The 11,607-nt window shown below is 42.4% G+C and overlaps 1 protein-coding gene across 3 annotated transcripts in view; it reads left to right on the plus strand.

Annotated features, from left to right (window-relative positions):
- RAI14 (retinoic acid induced 14) overlaps positions 1 to 9,425 on the plus strand; it is a 119,363-nt gene extending 109,938 nt beyond the window's left edge. For 2 of the 3 annotated variants that reach the window (XM_087715393.1, XM_087715395.1), the window contains 5 exons: positions 1,966 to 3,507; positions 4,904 to 5,053; positions 6,553 to 6,618; positions 8,313 to 8,388; positions 8,718 to 9,425. In XM_087715393.1, coding sequence (XP_087571519.1) covers positions 1,966 to 3,507; positions 4,904 to 5,053; positions 6,553 to 6,618; positions 8,313 to 8,388; positions 8,718 to 8,743 — 1,860 coding nt within the window. In that variant the 3' untranslated portion in view covers positions 8,744 to 9,425. Of the gene's footprint in view, positions 1 to 1,965; positions 3,508 to 4,903; positions 5,054 to 6,552; positions 6,619 to 8,312 lie in introns of all 3 variants that reach the window. The other variant, XM_087715394.1, reaches the window with a different exon arrangement.
- The last annotated feature ends 2,182 nt before the right edge of the window (positions 9,426 to 11,607 follow it).

Genomic DNA, 11,607 nt, shown 5'->3' on the forward strand with positions numbered 1-11,607 from the left:
CAGCTGATTTAAGAAATTATATGGGAGTGGAAAAAATTTCTGATCCATCAGTTGGTCCATACAACAAATGGAAGCCAAATCAGAGTTCCTCTAGTAAAGCCCCCATTCCCTCCCTGACAAATAACCCACAATTATGGATTATTTGTGTATATCATATCAGACATGTCAAATTCAATTTCATTGAGGGCCACATCAGGGTTGTGTTTGACCTTGGGGGGAGGAGGGAGGGGCATGGCCAGCTTGATATCACTTGTGTCAGGGGCGATGATGCCTGTGGTGGCCTGAGCACTCTGTCAGCCAAAACGGGCTCCCAAGCTCCATTTTTGGCTGCGATGGCCTCCTGCAGCGGCCCCCCTGAACTTCCTTTTCAGTGGCAGAGGGCTGCAGAAGGCTGTCGCGGCTGAAAACGGAGCCTGGGAGGGCTGCGCATGGCCCTCCCGAGTTCCATTTTTGCTGGCAGAGGCACCATCGGCTGGTCTCTTGCTCTTTCCAGGGTGACCCCATGGGCCAGATTTAAGCACCTGTGGGCTGGATCCAGCCCCCAGGCCTTGAGCTGGTGTATATGATTCATGTCACCCTTTTCTTTCTGAAAAGCAGAAGGTAGCTTGGGTGAGAATCTCCTTTCATATTGCCCTTACAACAACAAAGAGCTGAGAGAGAGAGAGACTGTTTGGCTCAAAAATCATCCAGTGAGCTTCCTTGGCTGAGGTTGGGCATGGGCTTGAACTTAGATCTCTCCACTACATATTGACACCTTTACTACTACCCACACTGGGGCCACTCTTCACCATTCTCTGTGCAACTGCAAGTGGAAAGCAAATGGGTGCTTACTTGCTCCTACAGAGAGGAAGCATTTTTCTCCATGAAGCAAGTAGCTTGAAAATCATCCTTTTCCGCCCCGCCCTGCAAAGAGAAATTCATTTTCCTCTGTTAGACCAAGCAGAAGCAGCATCTCTTTCCTTTTAGCAACATGGAGATAAGTGCTCCATGCAAGATCCGGTGGGAGAAACTAGGTCCTCTACTTTGGCATCCACACATTCGTTTCCTTTCTATGCACTAGCAGATATATTGCTTCTCTCTACTACTTCATGGAGAAACACAGGGCGGATATACTGTATTTTTCAGACCTATAAGACACACCTAGATTTACAGGACAAAAACAAGAAAAAAATAGTTTGTGGCCTCCACGTGTCATGTTTTTGCCCTCCCTGGCCCCCAGAAGCACTCTGCAGTGCTCCACATGGCCTGTTTTCACCAAAAAACAGGCCCATTTTTGCCAAAACGCACTTGTTTTTGGCCTTCAGAGTGCTTCTGGGGGCCGGGGAGGGTGAAAACGAGATGCACAGAGGGTTTGGGAGCCCAAAAATGGACCCATTTTGGCAAAAATGGGCCATGAGGAACACTGCAGAGGGCTTCTAGAGGCTGGGTAGGGTGAAACTGCGACACGCAGAGGGTTCGGGAGGCCAAAAACGCCCATATTCGGTCTATAAGACGCACCTAAATTTTCACCCACTTTTGTAGAGGGGAGAAAGTGCATCTTATACTCTGAAAAATACGGCATGTGTTTTTGTGTCTTGGGGTATGTGACTTAGCCTTATTAAAAGCCCACCATGACATCACCTGGAACACATTCAGATTCCATCCCCTCTTCTGTGTCCTCATGTTTGTGGTTTAGGCAGTCAGTATCGTTATCGTCAGTCTGATTCTGAAATCAGAAATACAATCCAGACTGCATTGGAAATGGGAACTCTTGGGACCAGCCACACCACAACATCATCCTTCTGGCAGAAGCAGAGGGGTGGAGGGAGAGGTTTGCTGGTTGAATGGAAATCCAATGTTGACCCAGTAATGATCAAAGAGGGGAGGGAAAAATGTAGCTCCTTGTCTTCTGGATGGGGAAGGAATTCTTGGATTACATTGGAATTAGACATCATTGTGAAATACTGCCCTCTGCTGTCTCTGCAGGCAAGGACCTTCAAAACAGAAGATACCGACACTACAATGGAGTCTTCTTGTTCCACAAACACAGAATTTGGTGCTTTGACTAATAGGCTGAGTGAAGACTCAACAGTAGCAGCCGAGGAGATAAGCACATCTCCTCTGATCCTGGCACAGGCTCAGGAAGAAGCAGGCCTTAATGAATTAAAAATTAAACAGTTACAAGAAAGCTTAGAAGAAGTCCAGAAGAGACTAGATAGTTCGGAAGCAAAGAGATTGCACTTGGAGTCACAGCTTCAGTCTACTGTGCTGGAGGAGGGGAGTCCTTTGTTAAACAGCTCCGAAATTTCAGAGAATGGCACCGACCTCAGCCAGAAACTCAAAGAATCTCAACTCAAATACGAAGAAGCGGTGAAGGAGATGCTCCATGTCCAGAGACAAATGAAACTGGACCTGGTAACTTCAGAAAGCAAAGAGCCCAACCTGCAGGAGGTCAAAACGACCTGTGAAGAAGTTGAGCTCCTGAAGGAGAAGCTGAAGAAAGCTCAAGAAGATGATGAAATGCTGAAAGTGAAGGTGAAGGAACTAGAAGTAAAGCTGGAAGAAAGGGAGAGAAATGCAGCTGGTATTGTGTCTGTGGAGGAATGTGAGGAGATGAAGAAATCTTATTGTTCAGTCATTGAAAATATCAACCAGGAGAAGATGTTGCTGATTGAGAAATATAAGGAAGGACAGGACAAAATCAAAAAGCTTCAAGACAGGCTGAAGGCTCAGATGGAATTAGGGCAGAGTGATGAAGCTGAAGAGGTGAAGGATGCCAAGAACCAAATGATCAACGAACTCAACAGGCAGGTTAGTGAACTTTCTCAAATGTACAAAGAAGCCCAGGCAGAACTTGAAGATTGCAGGAAGAAAAGCACTCCAGAAGATCTGAGTTCAGGATACATACCTCTGGAGGAATATGAGAAGCTAATGGAGGCCACCGTCTCACAGAGAGAGCAAGCAGAACAGGCTTTGTTGGAAATGAAGACACAGTACACCAACGTGCTGAGTGAAATGACACAACTCCAGAACTTGGTTGACACTCAAAAGAAGAATTCTGTCTCCCTCACAGAACATCTTCAAGTAGTTACTGCTCTCCAGGCCTCAGTGAATGAAGTGGAAGAAGAAATAAATGCACTCAAAGAGCAGATCCTTCATAAAGAGAGTGAAGTGCAGCGTCTGCAGAAGGAGTTGTTAGAAGAAGAAGCTGCGGTGTGTGAAGCCATGGTGCCTAGAGTATTGTACGAAGAGCTTCGGACTTCTTCAGAAAATGAAGTCAACTCCTTGTCATCCAAACTGAAGGATCTGTTGAAGGAGAAGGACACTTTGTCTGCTGATCTTGCCCAGTTGAGGAAGGAGATCACCCAGGTGAAGGGGGAGAAGGAGAACCTCCAAGCTCTTCTCCAAGCCAAGGAAGAAGAAATCAAAGGACTACTTCATCAATATCACAAGTCTCAAGAAGAACTCCTCAAAATGAAAAAAGCTTCTGAGAGTGCCTTAAAAATGGATGAAGACAAAGATAAAAAGGTTAGTTGTTCTGATATCCCTAGCGGGATTGGCTGGGTTTCTTGTGGTCCAAATGCGCCCCCCGAAAGCATCTTCATCCACTGATTACTTGAAAGATATTACTGCGCTAGATTCGTTTTGGTCATTGCCCGTGGTGGGATTCAACCGGTGTAACAGTTCGTTCGCTGAGCATGCGTGCCAAACATACGCTCCCCACGTGTGCAGTGCCTTTGAAAACAGCTCAAAAACTTACCTTCTACTGCAGCCCTGGTGAGTAAAACAGCTGAGGCGCAGCAATCCGCTCTGTTGCGCCTATCAACTGGGCTTCAAACAAAGGGAATATAGGTCAGTATAAAGCAGGGGAAAGTGGGTGGGCCCCCTGATCGTCGGAGCGAACTGGTTCCCTCTCAGCTGATTGTCAGGGTTCCACCACAAAACCGCGTTCGACTAAAGGGCGCTCGACGAAACCGCGTAGCTGACGTCATCACAGCGCGACAACAGCGCGGAGAAAAAAGCACGCTGTAAACGCTAAACCTAAAATTAACACCTAAACCTAACCCCCCTAAACCTAATCCTAAATCTAACCCTTAACCTAACCCTAAACCTAATCCTAACCCTTAACCTAACCCTAAACCTAACCCTAACCCTTAACCTAACCCTAAACCTAACCCTTACCTTAACTTGAATCGGCTTGCTTTCAAAGCGCTATTTAAAGCGCCCTTCTTTTTCCGCGCTCGCTGTTGTCGCCCTGTTGATGACGTCAGCGACGCGATTTAATCGGGCGCGCTTTAGTCGAGCGCGGTTTTGTCGTGCCACGGATTGTCGGAGCTGCCGTTTCGCCCAAACTGGTCCAAACCAGCTGAATCCCACCCCTGGTCATTGCAGAATCCTGGCCTAGGCTCAATTCCTTTGGCTTTTTTATCTGTTCCCAATAACAGAATCATGATGTAAATGCAGAAATGGTTTCCTATGTTCCAAGATGGTTTTTGTACAGTATCTCTTGCATGAAGTTATTTCAGGGAGTTTGAAGAAATAGTCCTTCATCTCCCTGTGTGGGTTTTTTTTTAAATAGAAAAATCAGGCTGTAAAAAGTGATTGGTGCAACCATCATCAATACATGCCAGTTGCCAAGCTCTCCTTATCATGTGACCCGGGTGGGGATGGATGCAGTAATGTCTATAAGCATAAGGACCCGTTGTCACTTTTTTCAGTGCTGCTGTAACTTCAGACAGTCGTTAAACAAATGGTTGTAAGTCGAGGGCTACCTTTGCATTATGATTAAACGTACCACCTGAATCAAAATGATGGTGATGACGAAGGCTGTTTTCCCACCTTTAAAGCAAGAACTCACCAGTGTCAGGACTTGGATGTACTCTGGAATAATGAAGGGTTTTTTTTTCCTTTTATCCTTTTATAGATAACAGACATGTCTAAGGAAGTTACCAAGTTAAAGGAAGCATTGAACAGTCTTTCCCAGCTGTCTTACTCAACTGGTACACCTAAACGACAAAGTCAGCAGCTGGAGCTGTTGCAGCAGCAAGTGAAGCAGTTACAGAACCAACTGGCTGTAAGTTTATAACTTCCTTATGTACACAATTGCATATTTTTGTAGTTGGGGACCAGGATTCTCCTTGGGATGAAACCAAGGGTCAAATCTACTTGCCTTCACTACCCGTTGGCAAATGTGAACGTGTCCGCCTTGCTCAAACGCACCACCTTCGCATATGTGCAGGACTTTCCAGGCATCCGCGGTGTCAAAAACGGAGGTGGTGACGTCCGGGTGGGTGGGCAGAGCCTGCTACCAAGGGCGCCTGCAAAGGTAAGCAGAACAGAGGGGGGGGGGGGAATCCGCTGTGCCATTGATTTAGATTAGCTAGAAAACAGGAAATTCTGTGCTTCACAGCTGATCGTTGGAAATACTGGCTTGCCTGAACTAGGTTTTTTTTTTTACTATTGGTTTGGGCGAACTGGTCCAAACCAGTAGCATTTCACCCCTGGATGAAAGTGAATACAAATACTCCTTGTTTTTTTATTGTATAGGTAGTCCTTGACTTATGACCACAACTGAGCTCAAAATTTATGTCGTTAAGTGAGACATTTGCTAAGTGAACTTTGCTTCATTTTATGACCTTTTATGCCACAGTTGTTAAGCAAAGCCCTTCAGTTGTTAAGTTAGTAACATCGTTGTTAAGTGAAGCTGGTTTCGCCCTTCACTTTGCTTCTCAGAAGGGCGCAAAAAGGGGATCGCATACGCCGAGGACACTGCAAAGGTCAGAAGTATTGCCACGTATCTGCAATTTGATTTCATCATGGGGATGCTGCAAAGGTCATAACTGTGAAAAATGGTCATGTCCCTTTTTTCATTGCCATTGTAATTTTGAATACCTTTAATTGAGTCTGGAATTACAGTTGTAAGCTGTGCTGGTTGTTAAGCAGATCCGATTTTTCTTGCGGCAGTCATTAAGTGAATCGGTGTGATTGTTCAGTGGTTGTTAAATAAACAACATAGTCATTAAATGAATCCATTGTCCGCAATGGACCTTTTTTGCAGGAAACCAAAACAGGGCGTGAAGGGCCCCGTGTGCATCCCCCACCTCCCTCTTTTCGACTTGGATGTCCTCTGCTGGCCAAAATAGGTCACTGCAGGGGGTGGGCTGCATGCAGCCTTCCCCGCAGCCCATTTTGACTGGCAAAGTGCTGCAGGAGGTGTTCATCCCTTCTCTTCCCCCTTCCGGCCAACCTGTGGAGGAGAAGTACAGTGCTGATCCAGCCCTCGAAGAAATCCAGTTTGATACCCCTGCTGTAATCCAAACTATTTTCCATTTTGCTCAAACAAGTCTGGGATTCTTTCCCTAGGGTAGAAGCTGGGAATATCTGGGATATGGACAGAGGCAACTATGCCCTTGCATTGCTATCCTCAATGTACCTGTGGCAGATTATGGCTTGTGTGAATTAGTATCACTTTCCGTTTTACATTATCTTATTAGACAACTACATCCATGTTCCATTAGAATTCTAGTGCATGCTTGTTCATTTGTTGATTGATCATCTTTTTTTTTATTACAGGAAACAAAGAAGCAACATCAGGAGATAGTTTCTGTCTACAGAACACACCTGCTTTATGCAGTGCAGGTGAGAGGCTCTTTCCTTCAGTTCTCCTTGTATTTCTTTCAGGACCATCATCAGGTGGTTAAAGAAAGCTGTGGATTTGTATTTGTAGAGTCGTTGGTGCTCTATGAGTTTGGTTGGTTTTCTTTTCGCGGACATTTCATTACCCAACTAGGTAACATATTCAGTTTATGTAGGTAAACCTCCATCAGGGTACAGTTATCCTTTCTACATGAATGCCTACAACAGCAAGCCCCGTTGCACTGAAGGTGTTACCTAGTTGGGTAGTGAAGCATCTGCCAAGAAAACTACCAAGCTCACAGAGCACCCAGGACTCCACACTTCGACCCTGAGTTATAAATATTGTCTTGTGTTGATTATATATTTGCATACGATTGTTAACAATGGATAGTACATTGAGCCAAGGTGGCGCAGTGGTTAAATGCAGCACTGCAGGCTACTGCTAGATCAGCAGGTCAGCGGTTCAAATCTCACCGGCTCAGGGTTGACTCAGCCTTCCATCCTTCCGAGGTGGGTAAAATGAGGACCCAGATTGTTGGGGGCAATATGCTGACTCTCTGTAAACCGCTTAGAGAGGCCTGAAAGGCCTATGAAGCGGTATATAAGTCTACTGCTATTGCTATTACTGCTATAGTACAGGAAATGGAAATCAATCTGAATGGAGCTGGAAGGGACCTTGGAGGTCTTCTAGTCCAGCCCCCTGCTCAAGCAGGAGACCCTATACTAAATCAGATAAGTACTCTTTTCTTAAAAACCTCCAGTGATGAAACACCCACAACATCTGAAGGCAAGCTATTCCACTGATGAATTGTTCTCACTGTTAGGAAGTTTCTCCTTAATTCCAGGTTGCGTCTCTCTTCGGTTAGTTTTCATCCATTGTATCTTGTCTTCTGGTGCTTTGGAAAAATAAGTTGATCCCCTCTTCTTTGTGGCAGCCCCTCAAATGCTGGAATACTGTTATCATGTCACTCTTAGTCTCGACTAGCCACACCCAGTTCATGCAACCATTCTTCATAGATTTTAGTCTCCAGGCTTTTAATCATCCTAGTTGCTCTTCTCTGCACTTTTTCCAAAGTCTCAACATCTTTTTCGTAATGTGGTGACCAAAACTGGATGCAGTATTCCAGATGTGGTCTTACTAAGGTTTATTAATACTAATAAATGCTTCAGGAAGACACATTGCGCAGAACTGTTTTGTGAGAATGAATGTCTCTTCTAAGTTGGTCTGGCCAAATTGTTGTTAATGAGGGGTGACTGTAATTTGACTAAAGAAATATACGTAATCATTTTGCCTGGAATGATTGAGTAAAGATTGCCATTTCAACCCATGTGTTTACAAAGGAGAACATTTTGACCTGCGTAACAGAGTGACAAATGTTTATAATTGAGACTTTAGAGCAGTGTTTCTCAACCTTGGTGACTTTAAGTCCTGTGGACTTCAACTCCCAGAATCCCCCAGCCAGCACAGCTGGCTGGGGGATTCTGAGAGTTGAAGTCCACAGGACTTAAAGTCACCAAGGTTGAGAAACACTGCCTTAGAGCATGATGATCCTAATATAAAATGAGTACTTGTTTTATTATAACAGTGCAGTAATGATTGTAATATTATAATACAATAATTAAGAATTTGGCTTAATGCTCTTTGCTCAAATATTATTAATATTGTTTGCCTTTACTGTTTTTCCTCCCCTCTCTAGGGCCAGATGGATGAAGATGTCCAGAAAGTGCTGAAACAGATTTTAACAATGTGTAAAAACCCATCACAAAAAAAAGGTGAAACTGTTTTTGTGGATCCCTGATAGTGCTGCTGAAACAGAATTTGAAGCTCACCTTAGAAAGATTTCCAAAGTGCTAATTTTGCATCTTGGACATAAATGCAGAATTCTCCAGAGATATACAGTTTACTATAAATCAGGGATGATCAACCTCTGACCTTCAGTATTAGAAAGTGATTGTGTATTTTCTTGGATTATGATGAGTTGAGGCAAACTTTCACCATTTTGGTTATAAGCAGCTGCATCATTTGAAGTTGGAGGCAGAAATGAATTGTTCAATTCCTGGTTATTTTTAAATGGATAAAATTACCTTCTTTATATTTTTAGGCCTTCAGATGTCCAATGTAACCTAGAAGCTAATCGTAAGGAAGACATCTTCACCTTGTTGTGTAAAGCCAGCTGCAGTGTTTTCTTTTTATTTATCAAGTAATTTATGGACTGCGAGAGCACCAGATTTGTCATATGTATTAAATAGATAACATAAAATATAGCCATATACCAAACAGGAATGGGGAACCATAGTCCTTTTATGACTTGTGGACTGCAACACCCAGAATTCCTGAGCCAGCATGGCTGGCTCAGGAATTCTGGAAGTTGAAGTCCACAAGTAATAAAGGGCCATGGTTCCCCATCCCTGTACTAAAACAAGTAAATACTTCTGAAACAGCTGATTGCTAAAACCTCAGTTTCATTATCAGGCAGGAAATCAAACTATCTATGCAAAATTTTGCAGTTCTATTGGAAATAGAACTTAGAAGAGGGAAAAGGGTATTTCAAATTGCAAGCAAGGGATCTGATTGAATTCATGATGTTTACAGTGAGTTATCTTATCTCACAGTTCCAAACCTCACTTTTGTAAAGAAAATAAAAAAATCTTCTCTATGATATATTTTTACTGGCCCTTGAATTTAGAAAAGCCTTTATAATGAAATGTGTTTGCTATGTAATACTTTTTTGCGATAGACTTTAATAAGAATTTACGCAATTGCTTTCTTCGTTTTCTCCCTTTAACCCACCCACCCCCCTAATAAAATAGGTGGAAGTAGTCTACTCTCTCTAGAAAACTTGTACTGAAGTAGAACTGTCCATGTATTTTAGATATGTCATTGTTTTCTTTTCCAAAATGCTGTAACAATTAAAGCAGAGAAAAACCTGTTTCCCAGAAATGTTTGTTGCATTAAATGAATATGGTATAGGGATGATTCTACAAATTGCAATGGTGCCTAAAAATTGTTTGGCTGCTAAAGTTTAGTAAAAATGAGTAATAGTTGTAATAGATATCCAGGTTGATAATAGCAACGTGAATGATGATAACTGGTAGTATTAGAGCAGCGTTACTCAGCCTTGGCACTTGAAGATGTACGGACTTCAACCATAATTTGCAAAGCTGGTTGGGGAATTCTGGGAGTGTGGAAGTCCACACAAGTCTTCAAAATGCCTTGTTGAGAAACACCATATTAGAATATCATTTTGGGATAGCAAGAAGGAATATGTGATACTTTTTTGTCTTCTATTTTAAGGACATGTTTACACTGCTAATTGGTTTCTGGAATCAGTTTCAAAATAGTGTGATCAAATTTCAAACTAGTGTGAGCTTGCTAAGGATGTCATTTTATGGCAGAATATCACATCAATATAAGATTCCCAGGATTCAATTGATGAATGGTATAACTTGCAGAATTAAGTTGATTAAACAAATGTACACATCTAGTGTAAACACGAGCACTTGTATTTCAAAAACTGAGAGTGGATACCACATTTTTGAAAACTAAACCGCACTGATTAAAGTTTTTAAGCAGAATTTGTAAAATGAATAAATGCATCACTCCAGCTCTCTCTGGGTTAATCATAAATACCCCAAAATCTGAACAATGTATATTTTCCCTAAAGCAAAGAACCATTTTGTGTCTTTGGTGTATGGAATTACTTACTAATTATAAACAGCCTCACCCCTACAAAGATCCTCAGTGGCCTGTAATAAATGGCAAGTAATTGTTCAGTGTCTCAGGGCTACCACATTCACCAGGCACTTACATAGTTCTCTCATTTACTTTTTATTTTTCTGGTTGTTGTTATTGTTGTTTTGAACAATGAGCAGAATTTTGAACTCCTGAATCTTTTTTTTTCTCTTCTGTCTTTCTCAGTATTTGGATAATTAATTTGAGACAATATTTCTTCACACAGCACCTGTTTTAATACTTCAAGGGGGATGGGGAAATTTGTGCAGCATTTACCAGCAAAACAAACAAAACACAATAACTCTTAACAGAGGCCAATAAACACTGCCAGGTGTAACACTTGGGGAACAGTTTTGTAGGTTTGCCTAACATTTTTATTTTGTTACATGTATTTATTACGATTATCCTTGTGGACACATTTTGAAATTGTATGCTACAGCATAGTAATAGTCCTTTGTACATTTACAGAAGTTTCCTTATTCAGCAAATAAAAAGGTTTTTTTGGTCCATGTTTTTCATTTCTAGATCTTTTGTGTAATGCTTTCTATTACTATACTTCAGAAGAACCAAGGGGAAATTTCTCCAAGGAACAAATTGAGATATTAGGAGGATTTGCAAAGGCCCTGATCAATCCACAACTATGTTTCTGCTGCCAATACAACTGATAGGCCCCATAAGAAGAGAATATAGTGTAGCTCAGGGTCGAACTGTAGAATCCTTGGTTGTTTTCTTGCACACATTTCATTAGGAGCCCTGGTGGCGCAGTGGTTAGAATGCAGTATTGCAGGCTAACTCTTTCCACAGAGCGAAAAGTTCAATCCTGACCACCTCAAGGTTGATTCAGCCTTCCATCCTAGGTTGAGGTTGGTAAAATGAGGAGCCAGATGTTTGAGGGCAATATACTGACTCTCTAAACTGTTTATAGAGGGCTGTAAAGCACTATGAAGTGGTATATAAGTCTAAGTGCTATTGCCCAATTAAGTAATGTCAGCATTTGAGTGGGTTGCTACTTGTGTATACGCAAGAGACGCTTAAGGAGTGAAGCAGGAAAAAATACCCTAATTAAGGAACTATCAAAGAGGGGATAAAACCACACCTCCACTAACACTGGCAAGGCAAGAGACTGTAAATAGGGCTTAGTTTGATTAGATAAAGATCAAATATTCTTTCAGTCAGTTTGGCTCCTGGTTATTTCATAGACACATCCCTATATTTTTCTTGTCTGTGATGTAGAAGATCTCAGCTACTGATGCTCTCAG

Source organism: Thamnophis sirtalis, unplaced genomic scaffold (assembly GCF_051295495.1).
Source record: "Thamnophis sirtalis isolate CommonGarterSnake01/CBP01778 unplaced genomic scaffold, rThaSir2_p1.2 scaffold_5, whole genome shotgun sequence".
NCBI classification, from domain to species: domain Eukaryota; kingdom Metazoa; phylum Chordata; class Lepidosauria; order Squamata; family Natricidae; genus Thamnophis; species Thamnophis sirtalis.